At 36.0% G+C, this 23084-nt stretch overlaps 2 protein-coding genes across 7 annotated transcripts in view; one reads left to right on the top strand and one right to left on the bottom strand.

Annotated features, from left to right (window-relative positions):
* The window catches only part of Ubxn2a (UBX domain protein 2A), a 35165-nt gene extending 13087 nt beyond the window's left edge, over positions 1-22078 (top strand). For all 6 annotated transcript variants that reach the window (XM_047522880.1, XM_047522883.1, XM_047522882.1 and 3 more), the window contains 6 exons: positions 565-618; positions 5859-5997; positions 11803-11909; positions 15519-15656; positions 16799-16957; positions 20400-22078. In XM_047522880.1, the coding sequence (XP_047378836.1) occupies positions 578-618; positions 5859-5997; positions 11803-11909; positions 15519-15656; positions 16799-16957; positions 20400-20592 (777 nt within the window). In that variant the 5' untranslated portion in view covers positions 565-577 and the 3' untranslated portion in view covers positions 20593-22078. The remainder of the gene's footprint in view (positions 1-564; positions 619-5858; positions 5998-11802; positions 11910-15518; positions 15657-16798; positions 16958-20399) is intronic.
* Positions 12805-13209, bottom strand: LOC124963262 (60S ribosomal protein L31-like). The gene has a single exon (XM_047522885.1). The coding sequence runs from the start codon at positions 13180-13182 to the stop codon at positions 12805-12807; it is 378 nt and encodes a 125-aa protein (XP_047378841.1). The 5' UTR covers positions 13183-13209.
* Positions 22079-23084: the final 1006 nt, after the last annotated feature.

Raw genomic sequence — 23084 nt, 5'->3', positions numbered from 1 at the left:
TTCAGCTGGGTGTGGTGGCACATGCCTAAAATCCCAGTGACTCAGGAGGCTGAGGCAGGAAGATCACAAGTTCTAGGCCAGCCTTAGCAATTTAGTGAGACTTTGACTCAAAATAAAAAACTAGTTAGACTCTGACTCAAAATTTAAAAAGAGCCAGGATATAGCTCAGTGGTAGAACACCTCTGAATTCAATCCTTAGTACCATTAAAAAAAAAAAAAAGTGTGTATATAGATAGATGTATACATGTATGTATGTATATAATTTGTGAGTATATATATGATAATTTTTTTTTCAAATGACACATACTAAAGACTTTATTCAGGGGTTGGGAGATGGCTATCTTGATAAGGTATATGGACCACTGCAAAGATAATATTTATTATTGCTTTATTCTATACATGAAAGTGACAACTGAATGTGGTCACTTGTTCCTAAGACCCTTCTAATGCTACTTCAGGCCTACATGATAACTTATGTATTGAACTATATTGATGCATGCATAATAATGATTTGTTTAAATACTAAATTGGGAACTTGTCGTTTTTTGTTTTTTACCTTTACAGTAACACAAAGAGAATGAAAGAAGTTGATAATCTTGAAAGTATAAAAGAGAAGTGGTAAGTTCATTCAAACTATGAATTTCTTTATTAATGCCTTTGTTGTTGTTATTCTCTATTATATGTCACTGGCAAAGATAGTAAAGTAAGTTTTAAATATGTATATTTTCTTCAGTAAATATCTAATAGTAATTATATATATATATGTGTGTGTGTGTATATATATATATACATATATATATACACACATATATTTTTTTTTCCCCACCCCACCCAGTTCTGGGTATAGAACCCAGAGCCTGCACATCTACACATGCTAGGCAAGCACTCTACCACTGAGCAATACTGCAGCCACAGGCAAAAACAATAATAGTAATTTTTAAATGGTAGTATATAAATAGTATGTTTTGAAGTAATTTTTTAAACCATAGATTCATTGAGCAGATTATAGTGAAATTACTAAATCTTTTATTAATTGAAATAAGTGTTGAATTTCTCTCTGTTCATACATTACGTCTGAGAAGTGAGAAGTTTAATTAACTACCTCGTTGACCTGTTATACTATCTTGGAGTTATAGTAGAAATATGATGCTTTTGCCTTGTATTTCCTCTTTGACCTATGGGCAACTTAGGTAGATTCATTCATCAGGTTTCAATATCACATCTATTAAATGGGGATGTAAATTTTATCTACCTATCTAATTTGTGTGTGCATGTGTGTGTGGTGCTAGGGATTGAACCCAAGCCCTTGTGCATGTGAGGCAAGCACTAAACCAACTGAGCTATATCCCCAGCCCTCCTAAATGGTTTTTGTGAAATGACATAATGGATATAACACACTAAGCAAAGTATTAGCATGTATTGGCACTCAGTAAATGGTAGCTGCAAAGTTTATGGTTCTTACCAATACAGGATGTTTTATTCTCACTTATCTAAGGTTAAATATTTTTGTATTATTCTCATTGTTTCAAAAACTTGACAAGGTAAATTTCATTTATTTTCAATATATTTTAAGAAGACAGAACTGGCCAGGCATGGTGGCACATACCTGTAATACCAGCAAATCAGGAGACTGAGGCAGGAGGATCAAAAATTCAAGACTAGCCTCAGCAACTTAGTGAGACCCTGTCTAAAAATTTAAAAAGGACCTGGGCTATGACTCAGTGATTGAGCACCCCTGGGTTCAATCACTGATACCAAAAAAAAAAAAAAATTTTTTTTTTAGTGATGCCCTGTGCCAAACAAATATTGTGTGTCCCCCCCCTCATTTGGGCATTTATTGGTTTATATAAATTTGATACTAATTATATAATTGTGAGATTGTGTCAGAGACCAAGAATACTCCCAGGTTTGATATTTTTCAAAGGATTCATAGGATTTAGCATATAGTCTACATAGTCTTATGTATGAAGATAATTTATTGCAGTAAAGGGTTCCAAGCAGGAAAAGTACTTGGGTCAGAGCCTAGGGCACTCCATAAAAACTTCCAGGTTTTCTGATAGTGGAGTCACACAGGATGCACTTAATTCCCTTAGTAATAAATTGTAAAACACATATGAAGGGTCATAACAAATTGACTTGTTTAAATGTTTCAGATTGATTTGTTTAAACTGCACATGGTCCCAGGTACCTGGCAATCCCTAGAGAATTGCAAGTTCCAGATCACCTTGTGCGATTTAGTGAGACCCTGTCTCAAAATAAAAAGGGCTGGGGATCTAGCTCAGAAGTGGAGCACCTTTGGGTTCAGTTGCCAGAATCACAGTGAATGAATGAATGAATGAATGCCTGTGCCACAATAAATGGATGAATGAGTGAATATTTTGTTAAAAACAGCACTCCAGTAAGAATTGAAAAGACTGATTTCTTAAGTGAATCAACTGTTCAGACACTATGGTGAAATTCTATATTCATCATATGTGCTACCAAAGCATACATAGAAGCAAATCCTTCATTTATTTGGGCAACAACTAACTGATAATCTTATTTATAGAGAACAGAGTGGAATTAGAAAGTGAGTGAAAGAGTTTGTTTTGCAACCAAAATAGATATTTTGTAGTCCCTCACCTGATACAAAGGAAACACCGACAGAATGAAAAGGCAAACTACAGAATGGGAAAAATTTGCCAACCATGTATCTGATACAGGGTTAATTTCTGAAGTATATAAGGTACTCTTACAACTCAACAGCAAAAAAAAAATGAAAACCTAATAATCTGACTTTAAAAGAGCTAAGGACTTTAATACATATTTCTCCAAAGAAGACATACAAATGACCAATGGATATATGGAAAGATGTCCAATGTCTTTGTTGTTGTTTTGTTTTTGTGCTGGGGATTGAACCCAGGTGTGCTTTACCACTAAGCTAAGTTCCCAGCCTTTATTATTTTTTATTTGAAGACGGAGTCTTGCTAAGTTGCTTAGGGCCTCGCTAAGTTGCTTAGGGCCTCGCTAAGTTGATAAGGCTGGTCTTGAATTTGAGATCCTCCTGCCTCAGCCTCCCAAGTCACTGGGATTACGGATATGCACCATAAATAGCTGGCAAAGATGTCCAGTGTCTCTAATAATCAGGGAAGTGCAAAACTACAGTTACCACTTCACATGTGTCAGGATGACTGTTGTCAAAAAACAAAAGAACAAATGTCAGTGAGGATGTGGAGAAAGAACTATTGGTGGAAATGGAAAATGGTGCAGCTGCTATGGAAAAGAGTATAGAGGTTCCTCAAAAAATTAAAAATAGGGACTGGAGATATAGCTCAATGTATCAGTGGTTGAACCTTGCCTAGCATGTACAAGATCCTGGATTTTATCTCCAACACTGAAAAAAAAATTAGAAATAGAACGGTCACTGAATAAATTAGTAAATAAATTGCTGAACAGATCCTGTAAACCTGCTCTGGGTATTTATCCAAAGGACTTATCTTAAAGAGATAGCACTCCCATATTCATTGTATCACTATTCACAAAAGCCAAGAGGTAGAAATAAATGTCAGTCACAGAAGACAAATACTGCATAATTCCACTTGCACAGGGTAACTTCAGTAGTCAAATTCATAGAAGCAGAGTGGAATGGTGGTTGCCAGGAAAGGGAGAAAAGGAAAATGGGGAGTTGCTAATCAGTGGGAATAACATTTCAGTTAACCAAGATGAGTGTGTTCTAGAGACCTGCTGAACAAATTATTTCCATAGTTGATGGTACTGTATTGTACATTTAAGTATTTGTTAAGAGATTAGATTTCATGTTCACTGTTTTTCCACACATATACAAATTTGCTTTTTTATTATAGGAACTCCTGAGATTTTAAAACTATTTACTTAGCCCTACAACTCTGTAACCTGGCTTCCACATAATGAACAGGAATATTTATACCATAAAATGAGGGGCCAGGGTTTTAGCTCAATGGTAGAGCATTTGCCTACATATGTGAGGCACTGGGTTCCATCCTTGGCATCACATAAAAATTAAAAAAGGCCTACATCTAAAATAAAATAAAATGATAGTACAAGAAAAAGATGACAGTAGAAAATGAAGATGAAATAATAAAATTGCTGATGTATAAGAAAACCCTAGACTTCGTGTATTAACATTATATACTGCAGCCTTGTTGTTAGTCCCAATAGATTTTTGTTATATTTGATTCTTTTGCATTTTCTACATACACAATATCATCTGTGAACAAAAAAAGTTATTTTTTCCTTCTGAATCTTTATACTTTTTATTTCCTTACCTTACTGGATTAACCAGGGCCTCCAGTTCATTAAAGTGCTCCCCCACAGAGCCATATCCCCAGCCCCTTTGATTTTTTATTTTGAGACAGTATCTCCCTGAGTTGCTTAGGGCCTTGCTAAATTGCTAAGAGTGGCTTTGAACTTGCTATCCTCCTGCCTCAGCCTCCTGAACCACTGGGATTACAGGTGTGCACCACACACCTGGCTCTTATTCTTGATGTTAGGGAGAGAGCAACTAGTTTTTCACCATTATAGGTGATGTTAGCTGTAGGGTTTTTGTTTTTGGTTTTGTTTTTTGTTTTAATGTTTTGTAGTTGTAGATGGACACAGTATCTTTATTTTTATGTGGTGCTGAGGATGGAACCCAGTGCATCACACTTGCCAGGCAAGTGCTCTACCACTGAGCCACAACCCCAGCCCTAGCTGTAGATTTTTTATAGACGATCTCTATCAAGTAGAGGAAGTCCCCTCTATTCCTAGGCTGTGGAGGTTTTATCATGAATGGACATTGAATGTTGTCAAAGGCTTTTTCCTTCATATGTTGGTTATAATCATATTATTTTTCTTCTTTAGCCTGTTGAAGTGATAGGTTACATTAGTTGAAAGACATTTTCTGATATTTTCTCTTCTCATAATGTCTTTGTTTGGTTTTAGTCTGAGAGTGATGCCATTGTCATAGTTTTCCCTTTGTTCTATTTTCTGGAAGAGATTGTAGAGAACTGGTTTCATTTTTTCCTTAATTGTGTAGTGAAATTCATCAGTGAAAGCATCCAGGCCTAGTGCTTCTGTTTTGGAAAATTATTAATTATTGATCTTATTTCATTAATAGATACAAGTTTATTCAGATTTTTTGTTCTTCCTTAAGTGAGTTTTAGTAGATTGTACCTTTTAAGAAATTAGTTCATTTTATTTAAATTCAAATATGTTGCGTGCATAGAGCTGTTCATAATGCCTTTTCTACTCTTTTTTCTGTCCCCCTATAGTTTCTTACATGTGAAACCCATTGTCACCTGTTCAATGAAGCCAGAATTCTAATTTTTTGAACTCATAAATATCTCTTATTGTATTCATTCATTTTGTTTATTAATCATTATGTACCAACTGCTTTCTTTCTTTTTTTTTTTTTTTGGTGGTGCTGGGGATTGAACCCAGGACCTTGTGCATGCTAGGTAAGCACTCTACCAACTGAGCCATATCCCCAGCCCACCAACTGCTTTCTGAAAAAAAGGAGCAGATACCAGAAAGCACAAAGTGGTTATAATGATACAATATTTGTGAGCTTTCTGGGTGACAATATGGAGTTAATGGTAGATATCTACAGCCTTTTATATGTATTTTCATTTAATTTTCACAACTACCTTGTGACATAGGTGGTAATGTCTACATCTTAGAGACATCTTATATTAACTTAGCATCTTATATTAACTTAGAAGGGGACCTGAACCACAGACTTGGAGGTAGCATCTCATTTCAACATTGCTTGAGTAGAAGAACTTCTGTATGCTTTTAAAGAACTGATAATCAGTAGTGCTTTCTTTCTTTTTTTTTTTTTTTTTTTTTTTTCCTTTGCTTAGGGTTTCTGAAACAGGATCCAACAATCAACCTCTTAGTGATAATCAACAAACAAATTGTGAATACTTTGTTGACAGCCTTTTTGAGGAAGCTCAGAAGATTGGTGCCAAATGCTTGTCCCCCACTGAACAGAAGAAAGAGGTAAATGTCTGTTACTTTTTAATCTTCCAGTATTTCTCAAAATAGGAACCTTTTAGAGGATCACTATTATTTTCATAATAGTGAAGATATTATTTACCATTTATACTGTGTTGATCTTTCATAAATGTTGGAAAAGTAATCATGGGTAAAATTATGCAAATCTGAGCAGGATTTAAGGCAGTGACAACAAACTGAACTAGAAATTACTGTATTGTGAAGAAAAATAAATGCTGGTTTCAGTTAATATCGTTGATGAAACAGTAAAACTTATCTTTTTAATTTTATTTTGAGAGTCTCTCTAAGTTGTCCAGGCTGGCCTAGAATTGTGACCCTCCTGCCTCAACCTCCCAAGTACCTGGTATTACAGACTTGTGCCACCATACCCAGAAAAATCAAAAACTTATTAAATCCCAAACACTGAATACATATCATATTAATATTGTGCTTGACAAAATGTGAAATAAACATAAAGCACTTCTGTGTGTGTGTGTGTTTGTGTGTGTGTGTGTGTGTGTGTGTGTGTGTGTTGCAATGCTGGAGTTAGAACCTAGGGCCTCACTCATGCTAGATAAGCGCATTACCACTGAGCTCACATCCCCAGGCCTACAGAAAGTATTTGTGCAATATACCGAAATATCATTAGGAAAAGTGCAGTTATTTGAGGTACAAACTGAGCTATCTACTTTTTCATGGCGTATAGTTTTTGCATGAAAGAGTGATTTATACATAGACTACGGTTATTCCGACTGGGAATTTTGGCAGATGTTTTCTCACAATAAATGAGGTGAGCCTGGCACTTGAAGGAATTCAACTTTTAGTTTTTTGTGTGCAAATGGCAAATTTTTACTTAACCAGCTTTTTTAGTGAAAATAAGAATTTTGAAACATTTCCATCATGCACTTGACAGCTTCTCAAAACTTACAGAATTTCCTAATGAGATCAGTATCATTTTAATGACTATAGCTTTATCATATAATGAACTTAGGGAACTAAGTATTTTCCAATGACCAGTGGATAGGACATTATAAAATCAAGCATGAGTAAAAAAGTTGAAAGTGTCACATATATTAAAGGATTTTAATATAACAAGTATATGAAAAAATATCACTGATAAGTTTTAGATTTCACATTCAAATTCTCAACTGAATTTTGAGATACTACCACTTATTAAATTTTGATGAAGTGTCAAAGAATATCCTGGAAAGGTTATTAAAATAACTGTTTTGTCTAACTACATATCTATATTATGAGGTTGTTGAGGGTGTTTTTTTGTTTTTTTTTGTTTTTTTTAGTTGTTGTTTTGTGGTACTTGGGATTGAACCCAGGGACACTCTACAGCTGAGCCATATCCCCAGTCCTTTTTATTTTTTTATTTTGAGACAGGGTCTCAAATTACTGAGGCTGGCCTCAAACTAGAGATCCTTCCACCTCAGCCTCCTGAGTCACTTGGATTACAGGCATATACCACTAGCTGCCTGATTTTTTTTCATATTTTTCAATCAAAATAACATTTCACAGCCAACTAAAAGCAGTAACAATTATGAGAATCTAGCTCACTTTAAGTCAGATATTAAAAGTATTTGTAGAAAAAAAAACTTGATTATGATTCACTTTTTAAGTTAATTTAAAATTTTATAAAAGTTTAAGCTATAAAAATTTAAAATCTGGGCTGGGGATATAGCTCAATTGGCAGAGCGCTCGCCTAGCAAACACAAGACCCTGGGTTCAGTCTCCAGCATCAGTTTTTAAATCTAAGAGTTCTGATAGCCTTATATAAAAAAAAACAGACTTACCAAAAAAATAAAATAAAATAAATAAAAGCGTAAAAAATAATAAATGACAGACCTGTTACTCCTTGGCCCTATTGTCTACTTCGGAGAGACATCTACTTAAAATTCTTGACTATTTCTTCTGCCATGAGGTTTATGTTACTAATTATATACTAATAATGATAGTTCTTGACTTTTTCAGATTGTCAGATTATGTGTTTGTTGACTTTTTATTATAGAAAATGATGATTTAGTAGGCTGGGAATGTAGTTCAGTGGTAGAGTGCTTGCATACCATATAGGAGGCCCTTGGTTGAATTCACAGCACCACAAAAAATAGAAAAAAAGAAATGAGGATTTAGCTCTTGTTATCTGTCTTCTCCCTCTTCCCGAACCATTTCCTCTCATTATTCTATCATAGTTATGTCACAGTTTGGGATTAAATCAGTTATCACTGTTTCTTTCTTTTATGACTTTGTAGTATATTTCTTTTCCATGTTGCTTTTAAATTTTTCATTGAAAATAATTGCTTTTTTTCCACCACCTTGGCTTTTCTTTCTACCTATCGTTAATTCTTCACCAAACTCTGATAGAAAGTTACATCTCTTCCCAGTACATTCAAAAACATGAATTTTACCAATTTAATTGTTTTCTGAGGGCCAACTGTGGCAAAACCCTCCTTTCTCCAGTGGTCTCTCTCTAGGGGAGCTGCACTGTTCTTGCCCTGGAATCTGTGATCCAGAGTATTCTCCTCTATCCTCATTACACAATTCCATGCCTTTCCCAATCCCTCCTCCTTACATTTTCATTTTATGAAGCCAGTCTTGAGGGAGATTTATGAAAAAGTATATGTGTGGAGACAGGCATAATGTCACACACCTGTAATCCAGCAACTGGAGAATTTGAGGCAGGAGGATCGCAAATTACAGGCCACTTTTGGCAACTTACCAAGACCCTGTTTCAAAATAAAAATGAAAAGAGCAGGAAATGTAGCTCAGTGATAGAATGCCCCTGGGTTCAATCCCTAGTTCTGGGGAAGTGGGCGGGGTTGGGGGGGACATCTTGGGGTGGTGGGAATTGTTTAGCTCAGAGGCAGAGCACTTGTCTAGCATGTGCAAGGCCCTGGGTTTGGTCCTTGGCTTGCGGGTTGGGAGGAGCACATGAGGGCAAAGGTGTATGTGGAAAAAAAAGAGTTCCTGGGAAATGAATGAGTTAAAACCTTACAAGCCTCAATTTTCCTCTTTTCTACCTTCACACTTGGTTGACAGAATGTCATTCAACACTTGAACCTTCGTATGCAGCACTTGACTCCCTACGAACTTTTGGAACCTTCCCTTTAACCTGGTGTTCTTATGGGCCTTGATGTGGGTCCTTTTTCATTCAGTCAGTCCAGAAATGTGCTTTACCATTCTGGGACAATTTCTTGCTGTTTTGTTCCTCTCTGTTACCTGTTGTCTATAAATGCTCTTACTTAGACATTTGAGGACTGAACCTCTTCACTTATTATTTTTTCTCCTATTTTTCACTTTTGTTTTATTTTAATTAGCATGTTTTATCAACCTTAGATTCAGTCCTTTTACTTCATTTGTATTGTATTCAATTTCCAAGAGCTCTATTGTTAGAGCGCCCCCTTTTGAAAAATCAACTTATGTGAACGTAGTAATGATCACTTTGGAGATGTTGTTTTGAAATTTGTTCTCTTTTCTTCAGTGTCTTTTATTGGTTCTTTTTCTACTTGTTTTGTTCTCAGTCTTTTATGTGAATACCATGAAAGCAGAGACTTGGAAGTTTGGTTATCAGGTGTAAAAAAGGATAGTAAAGTTTAGTTATTTCAGAGTATGGACGCTGGCCTGGGAGTGTACCTCACCTGTGGAGCCCAGTTTAGCATGCACAAGGCAAGGTTCAATCCCTAGGACCCTTCAACCTCTTGTAAAGGAAAGAACATGACTTCTGGGCACAGCCTCTTTGCGTTCAAGTACCAGCTCCACCCTTTACCAGCATGTAGCACTGGATCATTTAATCAACATCCTGTGTTTCTGGTTCTCTGTCCATAAAAAAAGGATAATAATACCTACCTTATATAGATGTTGGGAGGAGTAAATAAGGTTATATAGGAAGATTGCCTCTTAAACAGTGTCTGGTACACACCAAGTATGTGTACACTGTTCTCTCTGTATATATATATATGTATATACATAAAACTGTGTACCCATAAAACTCTATATACCCACACACCTTATATATACTAATAATATGGTCATTTCTTAGTATCCAGTCAATCTATGGCAGAGGATTGGTTCTAGGACCCCCTGAGGATGCTTGAGTCCCTTTTATTTTCAATTTTCTCTTTTTCTTCATTTTAAACATGGGATCTTACTATGTTACCCAGGCTCATCTCAAACCCCTGAGATCATTTAATCCTCGTGCCTCAGCTTCTTGATTTCTGGGACTACAGGTGCATGCCACCCACACCTAGTTTTAATCCTAGTTTGAGTTTGCATATAACATGCTCACATCTTTCCTATACTTCAAATTATCTCTAGATATATACCTAATACTATGTAAATGGTTGTTGTATGTTATATTGTTTAAGGAATAATGACATATTTACTACAAATATAACTTTTTTTCTAAGTACTTTGATCTGTGAGTGCTTGAATCCATGGGTGTAGAATCCATGGATACAGAAGGCCAACTGTTTATGCTGTTTTTTCCCCCTGTACCTTAATGGAGTGTCTGTTACATATTATGCACTCATTAAACATATATTGTATTATAAAAAATTGAATAAATGTAAATGAGGAAGGGTCTTCTGTGTTTTCATATCCTAGTTTTTCAGTCCTCCTGTGTTCAGCCTGAAGCATTCTGCCATATTCTTGAACTTTTCTGTATTTCTGCAGTGACTTACCTTCTTTGACTAAATAAGTAAATAAATATTATTTTTATGAGCAGAAGTCACTGAGACATGAAATTTGATAAAAATAGTCTAACAATGGTATTTTATATTTGAGGGAGTAGTGGTTAATTGGTCATTGCTTTTTTTCTCTTTCATACATTATTCTTTTTCTTAAGGATTTTTAAATTTTATTTATTTATTTTTTATGTGGTGCTGAGGATCGAACCCAGTCCTAGGCAAGCACTTTACCACTGAGCCACAACTCCAGCCCTTGTACATTATTCTTAGTGTTCAGGGTTATTTCAAATGAAGTCCTCTTCTAAACTTTGAGAGTCTAGAAGGCTTTACCTTAGTTGTCCTCAGTGACACCACAGAACATTTTTCCGAATGCATTCTCTTAAAGAGTTCTATTAGGAAATGAGGCAAAGTGGTGCACACCTGTAATCCCAGTGACTTGGGAGGCTAAGGCAGGAGGATTGCAAATTCAATGCCAGTCTCAGCAATTTAGCAAGACCCTGTCTCAAACAGGCTGGGGATGTGGCTCAGTGGTTCAGCACCCCTGGGTTAATCCCCAGTATGAAAAATAAAAAAATAAAAAAGAACATAAAATTTTTTAAAAGCTGGGCATGGTGGCACACACCTATGATCTCAACAACCAACTTAGATAGGCTCTAAGCAACTTAGTGAGACTCTGTCACAAAATAAAAAATTTAAAAAGGGCTGGGGAAGTAGCTCAGTGGTAAAGCACCCTTGGATTCAATCCCTAATATGTATATATGTATAAATAAGTAAGAGATGGGGCTTAGAGCATTGCTCAGTAGGAAAGTACACATGGTACCAATCCCCAGTAATTTGTTTTTTCTTTTTCAGTTCTAGGAGTAGAAATCAGGCCTTGCACATGCTAGTCAAGCACTCTACCAATGAGCTATACCCCAGCCCTAATGATTTATTTTAAATTATTTAAATTATCCTCATTATTAAACATAATGCATGTAATATGAATTAGGTGTAGACAATTTTTTATATTTTACATTTGAAGTTTGTTCTTGATACATAAAATATACAATGATAGAAATTTCCAAAGAACGTTTAAACTACTATTACATTTTATTAACAATATATTTTTCTTACTGCTTTGCAGGTAGATGTAAGTATAAAATTATGGAAAAATGGATTCACAGTCAATGATGATTTTAGAAGTTATTCTGATGGTGCAAGTCAGCAGTTTCTGAACTCTATCAAAAAAGGGTAAGCAGTCTTTGTAGACATGATATTTTAAGCATGTTTTATATGAAAGAATCCTTTTTAATGTTGATCATACATCACTACACATTCATGGATATACTTTTTCTTTTGTGAATTTGTTCTTTGTTTTTTTTGGTTTTTTGTTTTGTTTTTGCTTTTTTTGTGGTGCTAGGGGTTGAACCCAGGGCCGTGTGCTTATAAAACAAGTACTCTACCAACTGAGCTATATCCCTAGCCTGAAATAGCATTTTTATAACACAAGTTTTCTTAAGAGAGCCACACTATAATTTTAAGAAAATGTTGGAACTTGAATTCTCATCAACCAAAATCCTAAAATTTGCCCACTATTTCTTGATACCACATCTTCTTTGTTACTTAATACTTATGTTTAAATGTCTTTAGAGTCTTTGAAATTGCAATTCTGAGTGTTATACATGGTTTATCTAGAAAATGTTTTAGATTATTAAAAAGAACTTGAAAATCACTTATAATAATTTAACTACACAGAAGTAACTATTAACATTTTTGTTGAATTTAATTTTGGTGTTTTCCATGTATAGGTTTATTTATAAAATGCATGTTTGTTTTCTAAACATCACTGTGAAATGTTTTAATATACCTGCATATTATTTTATCATAATAATGACCCATTATTTATTTACATGTGTATGTGTATTTATGCACACACACATATGTATACACACTTAATTGTTCTTAGAAACTTAGGTTAATTTTACCACTATAAAAATATATTTGAGGACTGGGGATGTGGCTCAGTGGTGGAGCACTTGCCTAGTATGCATGAGTCCCTATATTCAATTCCTACCCACACACATTCATTTTCTTTTTTTTTTTTTTTTTTTTTTTTCACGGTTTTATGACTTTATTGGACAATCAGTTAGTTCTCATCCACATTGACTGTCTGTAGATTTTTGAACGTGGTAACAGGGACGTAGGTTACCAAAGTATAGAGTTTGTTGGGCGAATCTTCATCCTCATTACGTTTTCTGGACAATCGCACACGAATACGATATGGGACATTCCTTATTCCTTTGGCCCAGACAGCTTTGTTGAGCCTGGTATCAATGCGCACATCTGGAGTTCCCATCTCCTTCATGGCAAATTTCCGGATCTCTTTGAGTGCCCGCGGAGCACGCTTCTTGAAGCCCACTCCATAGATGCGCTTGTGAATGTCGATGGTGTATTCCTGGGTCACAAACTCCTTGATGGCAGAGCGGCCCTTTTTCTTCTCGCCACCCTTCTTTGCGGGAGCCATACTCACTCTGCCCGGCTCAAGTTGGAAAGGGACACACACATTCATTTTCATACCACAAAATGTATGTGTGTCTGTGTTTTTGAGCTGGATGCAATGGCACACACCCGTAATCCCAGCTAGTTGGAAGGTTGAGGCAGGAGGATCACAAGTTCAAGAGCAACCTGGGCAACTTAGTAAGACCCTGTCGCAAACTAAAAAGAGGTGGGGCGAGGGGGGGGGCGCTGGGGAGATAGCTCAGTCGGTAAAGTGCTTGCCTTGTAAGCACAAGGCCCTGGGTTCGATCTCCAGCACCCCCCCAAAAAAAGAGGTGGGGATGTTAGCTCAGTGGTAGAGCACCTGTAGGTTTAATTGCCAGTTTTGCAAATAATAAAACAATAATAAATAAATAAAACCATTTTGACTATTCCAGTATTTAAATATTTTTAAATAACAGCTTTGTTGAGAAGTTACCATAATTCGTCCCTATAAAGTGTATAATTCAGTATTTTTCAATATATTTATAGAGTTGTGCAGCCATTATCTCTGAACATGTCCATTATTACAAAAAGAAACTTGATCCTAGAAGCCACTCTGCATTTCCTCTTCCCTGAAGCCCTCCATAACCAGTTATCTGTTTTCCATCCCTATGGATCTGCCTATTCTAGATATTGCATATAAATAGAATCACATGGTGTGTGACCTTTCGTGTCTTGCTTCCTGCACTCTAGCCAAGCACTCTACCATTTTATTGGTTCTTTTTAGTTATACATGACAGTAGAATGCATTTTAACAGAATTACAAAAGCACGGAATATATCTTGTTCTAATTCAGTACCCAGTACCTCCCCTTCCCTCCCCCACCCCCACCTCCCTTTCCTCTACTTATCTTTCTGCCATTTACCCGTAGTTATTTTTTTTAACTAATTTCTTGTGGATGTACACAATGGTGAGATTCATGGTATATTCATATATGCACATGAGAAAGTTATGTCAGATTTGTTGCACTGTCTTTCCTTAGAAATGTCAATTCTATGTTTAACTTAAGGAAAAACTGCCAAACTGTATTCCAGAGTGGCTGGACCATTTAACATTCCCACCAGCAGTGTGCAAGGGTTGCAGTTTTTCCACATCCTCACTAACACTTGTCAGTGTCTGCTTTTTTTAAATTACAGCCATCCTAGTGAATGTATAGTGGCATGTCAGTCTGGTTTTGATTTGCATTTCCCTAAAGATCAGTAATGTTGAGTGGCTTTCATGCGTTTATTGGCTGTGTATCTTCATTGGAGAAATGTTCGGTTGAATTTTGTCCTTTTTTCTTTTTGCCTATTTTAAAATTGGATTACCTGCCCTTTTGTTGAACTGCCAGCATTCTCTGTATCTATGTGTCGCTGGGCATCAGATCCAGGGCCTTTTAAGCTACATTCCATCCCTGAAAGAGTTCTTTATATATTCTGGATGCAATTCCCTTATTAGGTACATGATTTACAAATATTTTCTCCCATTCTTTGAGTTGATGTTTAACTCAAATGGAGAAAAAGTAAATTATATTGAATAATAAGTATAAAGAAATCTTGGAGAGTCTATACCAAGGTTTGCAAATTGACCGACTTTTTCATCGTGTATTTACTCGTTTACATTTTTAATTCATATATTTTCAGAAAAAAATGTTCCATAAAAAATTTAAACTTTTATCTCTGTGTGAAAGTTAAAAAGTACATAAGAGCCTGGTGGGTGGCATGTTCCCCATAATCCCAGCAACTCAGGTGGCTGAGGCAGGAGGATCACAAGTTCAAGACCAACCTCAGCAACTAAATGAGACCCTATCTCAAAATAAGAGTTTGGGGATATGGCTCAGGAATCAAGCACCCCTGGATTAAATCCCCAGTATCCAAAAAAATAAATGTATACGTCATAAATATATTAAGTGAATTTGTCTTATTTATCAGAAAAAGATCAATTATTTTATAATTTATCCTTTGTGAAAACCTCCCCCAGGAGATTAATTGCCTATGTATTAATTATGTGCCATAACGATCTTAACATTCAACAGAGACATTTGTCTGTGTCCTGATTTTGTGCCAGACATTGTTCCTGGGATTGGGGTGTATTTATGAATAAAACAGATATGGTCCCGGTTGTTCTATAGCTTATGTTCAAAAGAGAGACATCTGGTATGTCAGACAAAGCCCCTGGCTGAGTTCAAGTCCTCTTACTTAAATACATTTAGTTACTCAATTGTAAAGACTATTTTATGCCTCTTTTTTCTACATATCATCTAATTCTTTTTGTATACAGAATGTTTTTCAGAGAAAGAAAAGGAATTGGGAGCTTTATCATTTTGTTTCTTTGCCTTCCAAGGGAATTACCTTCAGAATTACAAGGGATTTTTGATAAAGAAGAGGTGGATGTTAAAGTTGAAGACAAGAAAAGCGAACTATGTGTATCTACAAAGCCTGTGTTCCAGCCCTTCTCAGGACAGGGTCATAGACTGGGAAGGTAAGTATGTTTATTATCTATAGTACCTATGCTAACTTCTCATTATTACAGTTCTATTTTTTCCCCAATACCAAAAAAAATTTGAAGAAAAGAAAGTACACAAATCCCAGCTACTCAGAAGACTGAGGCAAGGGAATCATAAGATCAAGGCCAACTTGGGCAACTTAGCAAGAACCTGTCTCAGAATAAAATAAAAAGGGCTGGGGATATAAGTGCATCTGTGTTCAATCCACAGAACTACCCCACAAAAAAGAAGCAAAGCCTGATAACATTAGTATCAGCATCAAAGCCTGTAATTATTTTCAGATTTTCTGTTTTCCTTATATCTGCCTATGCCTTATGATGGAATGGCTACAGTTAGACATGGGATCACTTTGTTTTTTATGAATTCTCGTTTTGTTTGTGGTGCTGAGGATTGAACCCAGGGCCTTGCATGCAAGGCAAGCACTCTACCAACTGAGCTGTATCCCCAGCCCTGAATTCTCATATTTTAATTATCAAGATTAATGAAGTATGCTCTGGGTGTGGTGGCATACCTATAATCCCAGCAGCTTGGAAAGCTGAGAAAAGAGGATGGTGAATTCGAAGCTAGAAAGTTAGTGGAGCCTGTCTCAGAGTAAAAAATTAAAAGGGCTGGGGATGTAGCTTACTGGTTAAGTGCCCCTGGGGTCAATCTCCAGTACCAAAACAAAAAAAAAAAGATTGGTAAAATGCATATATATTCATCCATACATAGAAAAATATCTATATGTCTTTCAAAATACTTTGTTTCCTTTTTCTTTATAACCCAAGAACTAATTTCTATAGAGAACTTGTAATTTCTTTTAGAAATTTATCCAAGGGAGTAGGTAAAGCTAAAGTTCATAGATATATCAACCCTATAAAATTACCTATACTATAAAGCACTGTTCAAATAATAATAGCACCAGTCTATTTACACAGCAGTCTATAAGCTTATAAATTAATTAGATATTCATAATTTCATTAGATTCTTAGAATCATGTATTATGGACATAACTACTATATTTTTGTGTTGTTGTTAATGAAATAGTTAATGACTTATGGTTAAAATCTTCCTAAAAGTAAAGTTTTTATAGTAGTGGAAAAACATGTGTCTGACTTTGTTGTCTGGATTTTCTTAGTGCCACACCAAAAATCATTTCTAAAGCAAAGAGTATTGAAGTTGAAAATAAAAATAATCTGTCCATGGTTTCACTGAACAACTTGGAACCCATCACTAATATACAGATCTGGTTAGCCAATGGGAAAAGAATTGTTCAGAAATTCAATACATCTCATAGGTGAGTCTTTCAGATCAGTATTTGCCTGATTTTTTTTTTTCAAGTTTAAATAACATTTCTTTCAAGATTAGTCAATAGTTTTTAAGAACTAATAAAAGATTCTAATGAATAATCCTCTGAACTTAATATGTCAAGACAAAGGAAATTGTTGGACATTAATAAAATGCTTCTAATTTGTTTTATGAATTTTAATTCTGGTCAATTGATTAGTTTCCCTGTTTAGATTTGTGATTTTAAAGGAATTATTTTTATTGTTTTAAAATCAGTCATTAGCATTATTTGCAAACCAGGAATGGTAGCCTGCATCTATAGTCCCAGCTACTCTGGAGGCCAAGACAGAGGATCACTTAAGCCCAGGAATTCAAGACCAGCTAGGCAGCATAATGGAACCCTATTTCAAAAACAAAACCAAAAAACAAAAAGCATTATATATATATTTTCCTGTTAATTGTAGTAAAAGAATGAAAATAAGAGAAGTATTGAAAGGAATTGAAGTTGATATCAATTTTACCACTTAAAGATAACCAATATTATTAGATTGATGTAATTCTTTTTAGTCTCCTCTCTCTTAAAAGAAGTTTCCTAAGGCAGAGACAGGAGGATTGCTAATTCAAGACCAACCCTGGGCCAGATGCAGCAGCACAGGCTTGTAATTCCAGCAGCTCGGGAGGCTGAGGCAGAAGAATCTTACATCACAAGTTGAGGCCAACCTAGGCAGCTCAGTGAGACCCTGCCTCAAAATAAAAACTAAAAAAGCCTGGGGATATAGCTCAGTGGTAGAGCACCCCTGGGTTTAATACTCAATACCAAAAAAAAAAAAAAAAAAAATTCTCATTTTAATTAAAAGTAGAGGATCTGCAAGTGTGTAACTCCTGGTTGGGCATGAGCTTAGCATGTGTAAGGCTCTGGGTTTGATTCCTAGCACTCCAAAAAAAATGCATATATTGTTTATATATAGTTTTCCTTTTCCTTTTTTGTTACTGGGGATTGAACCACTTAACCACTGAGCCACATCCCCAGCCCTTTTTTTTATTTTATTTTGAGACAGAGTCTCACTGAGTTGCTTAGGGCCTCGCTAAGTTGCTGAGGCTGGCTTTGAACTTTCAGTCCTTCTGCCTCAACCTCCTGAGCCACTGGGATTACAGGCAGGTGCAACTGTGGCCAGCTAGACCTTTTTATTTTTTTATTTTGCGACAGGGTCTCACTAAGTTACCCAGGCTGCCTCAAACTTGTGATTCTCCTTCCTCAGCCTCCCAAGTAGCTGGGAATAGAGGCAGCGCCGGCTCCACTATTCATTTTCTTATGGTGTTGAGTGTTGTAGAGTGTTCTTAAAATTAGATTGATTTTTATTATTTATGAGTGTTAGGAAGGAGGGCTGGGTATTCAGAGGAATTTTCTTTATTCCTAAAATGTAAATTTGTTAAGTCTTTGGCTTTCCTTACTCCTATCTAAATTATGTTCATATTTTATCTGTTCTCCCATCATGTCTCATCCCTCGCTTACAGCAGCTTTCTTTGTCTAACCTTTCCAAATCTGATCCTTTTTTTTTTTTTTTTTTTTTGCGGTACTGGGGATCAAACTCAGGGCCTTGTGCTTGCAAGGCAAGCACTGTACCAACTGAGCTATCTCCCCAACCCAAATCTGCTCTTTTAATACCACACTCAAATCCTTCCACTTCCAGAGATCTTTCCCCAGTTTCTTTAATCTTTGTTTTGTTGCTTTTTGTCTTTATATTTATTGATAGAAACTTTACCCATTAGTTACCCAGTTTTTTATTACCCAAATAAACACAAGAATGTGTTCTGAGCTTTGTTGGTAACCCTCAGGGGTTTAATAGCATGACACAGAGTGAACTGACTGAATGGGACAGCTCTGTCTTAAGCAGTGAGGACACATTTCATTAATTTTGAGCTGTCCAATTTTTCACATTTTAGCGTCTCCAAAACAGGGATGCGTCCTATAATCCATTATTGGTCATGTAGCAGTCAGGACATGTTTGTTTTTGCCTTAACCTCAAAGCATGCAAAAATGAGTTGAAAGATCATCCTAGAGTGGTAGTAGAGCACTTTTCAAAGAGGCAGTTTTGCAGGCTGTGGGTGTAGCTCAGTGGTAGCAAGCTTGCTTATTAGCGTGTGCAAGACCCTGAGTTTGCTCTTCAGTTTTGCCAAAAAGATAAATTTTATATCACCATTATACCTGATGATACAGAGGGTGGATATTACACGGAAAAACATGTTCATTCATCATCAGTCATTCAGTGGATCTGAGCTTAAATAATGTTCAAATGTTAGGAATAGTTGACTTATTTTCTTCTGCTTATACTTTCCATTTTATGGAAGCACATGACTGATTTGATAAATGTGAGATTAAGTCTAAAAGTGCTCTTTCAATAAGTATACAATTGAAATTCTAAGTGTTAATATTTTGTCATGGTCTGGATTTAAAAAGTTTTGGTAACATAAATTATCGATGCGTCTTCAAAATCAATGACATTTTAGTTTTCATCAACTGCATGTGCACTCTCCCTCTTTGAATATGTATATACACATACACAGGTGATCATAACTTTGAGCTACATTCAAGGTTGCAATAGTTATATTACATTATAGTGATTAACACTGTTCATTACACTAACTGAAATTCCATCCACAGTGAGTTAAAATATTTCCTAATTGGATTTGTTTTTGTTTTTGTTTTGGTACTAGGGATTGAACCCAGGAGTACTTAACCACTGAGCCACATACCCAACCCTTTTTCTTTTTTGAAATAGGGTCTCACTAAGTTGCTGAGGTTGGCTTTGAACTTGTGATCCTCTTGCCTCTGCCTCACGAGTTGCCAGGATTCCATGTGTGCACCACCACACCCGGCTTCTGTTTGGATTTAAAGCTCAGCATGAACTGACATTTCAGATAAAACTATTATACACGTGGAATCATTGGTTGGGCTATTTCTGTTCCTTTCAGAGCTAGTATATAAACTTTATTATAGAAGGTTTATAAATTTTATTATAGAAAGAGATACAAAAGCAAAGAGAAGATGTGATGGTCTATCACTCCATGCCTAGTGAGTCATCTTTAAGGAAATCCCAGACATTATAATTTCATATGTAAATATCTCACTGTCTGTAAAAGAAGACGACTCTTTTCAAATGTAGCCGTTAACACCCTTGTCATACCTAAGAAAATTAATAGTAATTCCTATCATTAGGTATGTGGTGTCGGCCTTTAAAAGATAGCCCAAGGCTAGGGTGTGGCTCAGTGGTGGATCTCTTCTTTCCATAGTATGTGCAGGACCCTGGATTCCATCCCCAGCACTGGGGGGTCGGGGAGCCTAAATGGTGATCACTGGTATGATATAATAATTGGGTTATTCCAGATAGCTTCACAAGTTGTTATTGCCTTAAATTAGCTAGTTTCAAGTTTTCATTTGTACTGTTTTGCAGGGTAAGTCACATCAAAGACTTCATTGAAAAATACCAAGGACCTCAAAGAAGTCCTCCCTTTTCCCTGGCGACAGCTCTTCCTTTCCTCAGATTGCTGGATGAGACACTCACAGTAGAAGAAGCAGATTTACAGAATGCTGTAATTATTCAGAGACTCAAAAAAACTGCCGAACCTCTTAGAGAGTTTTCATAGTATTGGTTTTTAAGAGACTTAAGTAGAAATTTCACAGAGAAATGATGGTTGGAAGTGGACATGCAAAAATGGGAGGAAGGACCGGTCAGATTCACTGGTCTGTTGGTGGGAGTGCTGTTTACTGCTTCTAAGGAGAAGACTTTTGAATAATTTCAAGTTAAGAAAGTAACATGGCTGGAAGCTATATTTAATGATATTTAATGTACTTTTCCCAGAAGGCTACTCAAAAAGAAAAATATACTTAATTTCAAAAACCAGTTAATCAACATATATTAAGTAGCTACATCATTTAGAATCTTAATATGGTATAAATGAATAAAAAATGTTCACAGTTTTAATCATTGAAACATTTCTAAAAAGCAGGTATTTATTTAAATGTTAACTATCTCAGTTTTTAAATAGCAATATATTAAGAAATTATACATAACAGGTTAAAAGCATTAGTGTAATTATTTTATAACTGAGATGTAATCAAAAGGGTAGAAAGACCTTTCACCATAGGTATGTTTAAGACTCAGTGTGTTCTGAGTTTTCACTCTGCTGGCAGGATACACTCAAATATTCATTTGGCTACAGTATCTAATTTGTATTTTCATTTAGGAATATAATTGCATGACTTAATATAATGTCAGTGTTAACATACCCACTCATATTTCTGTACTTCTAAATGTATTTTTTTTATTTTTACTTATCTTTCACTTTTTTACAGTGCTGGGGTTCAAACCTAGTACCTCCAAATGCTAGGCAAGTGCTCTACTGAGCCACATCCTAGCACCCCTGCCTTTTATTTAATTGGGAATATATGCATTGTTTGTTGGTTTTTTTTTTGGCGGGGGGGTCGGTGTGGGGAAATCCTGGCTTTTTAACACTAAGCCACATCCCCAGCCCTTGTTATTTTTTATTTTGAGACAGGATCTTGCTAAGTCTCTGAGGCTGGCCCCCTGCCTCATCCTCCTATGTCACTGGAATTTAAGATATGTGCCGCCGTGCCTAGCTAGGGATTTATTTTTAGTTAACAATTAGGCATTTAGCCATTCATTTCCCACTAGTCAAAATATGCTACTAGGTTATCACATTACTAATTAAAGAATGTTTTTAAATATATCACTTGAAGTACAATTTTTTTATTTCTTGAATCCTCTATGCATACATTAACAGATTATTTATTACATTCTAATGTCACCAAGACATCTTAGGAGTTTAACTAAAACTAGTTAAACTTCAAAACTTATATCAGATTAAACACCCTGGCTTGAAACTTAAGCTTTTTTACCAATGAATCATTAAAAATAAAGTATTGCATCTGGGGCTGTAGCCTAGTGGTAGAGTGCTTGCCTAGCATGTGTGAGGCATTGGGTTCCATCCTCAGCACTGCATGTAAATAAATAAAATAAAGGTCCATCTACAACTGAAAAAAAAAAGTTACATAAATAAACAAAGTAGGTGTTGAGCATGCCAAGGATTAAGTGGCCCCTATCAGCAGTAACGTTCATAGGGTGCTAGATGGAGGCTGTGAGGCCTTGGGTCTCGAGACCTTTTGTTTTATGTGTGTTATATATATCAATATAATACTAAAAATTCAAAGTTTTTAACTTATTTTTGTGATAGGGTCTGACTCTATTGCCTAGGCACCTTGAACTCTGGAACCTCTCCTGCCTCATCTTCCACAATAGTCATGACTACTGGCATGCACCACAGCACTAGCTCCAAAAATTCAGTTTTAAACTATTTACTTAAAAATAATGACTTTCAAACTGGGTGCAGGGCATGTGCCTGTAGTCTCAGCCACACAGGAGGCTGAGGCAGGAGGTTTGCTCAAGCAAGAGTTCAGGTCCAGCCTGGGCAACAGAGTAAGATTGTCTCTTTAATAAAATAAAATAAAATTTAATTTAATAAATAAATAAGCAATTTCCAAAACACAAAGGGTTTAAGTAAGAAAAGTGACATTGTATTTTCTTTTTCTGCAAATGTCTTTTCTGTCTTACTTACGGATTCTCTTTTTCGTTGTGGGGAGTTTTTTGTTTTGTTTTTGTGTTACTTGGCTTTCTACTAGAATCAAGCCAAGCACATACCAGGCAAGCACTCCACTACTGAGCCAGATCCCCAACCCCAGGTGGCTTGTCCTGTCTGCTTCTGCGCTCACTGCTGCAGTAGCACACATCCCTAGCCTCCGGAAGACACCACCTACATCCATAGAGAGGAAGCACATAACATTTTAATATTACTCAGAAAAAAGTTTTGACATCATAACCCCCCGAATGGGTCTCAGGAACCCCCAGTGATCCGCTAAGTCAGTCCTTTAAAGCAATGTAGAGTTCACAGTACCCGAGCTTTAGTGTAAGAATCATTTGACTTTTCAGAAATGCCCATTCCTACCACCCACCACAAACATTGCATTCTCCCTGGGGTAGGTCACTTGAAATCACTGCACTTGAAATCTTGAGTGGTGCTTAGGGATGTGGTGGCAGTACCACTCTTCAGGAAATCCTGCA

Source organism: Sciurus carolinensis, chromosome 13, assembly GCF_902686445.1.
Source record: "Sciurus carolinensis chromosome 13, mSciCar1.2, whole genome shotgun sequence".
NCBI lineage: Eukaryota > Metazoa > Chordata > Mammalia > Rodentia > Sciuridae > Sciurus > Sciurus carolinensis.
The sequence above is the reverse complement of the archived record's forward strand: the minus strand, read 5'-3'. Positions and strand labels throughout refer to the sequence as shown.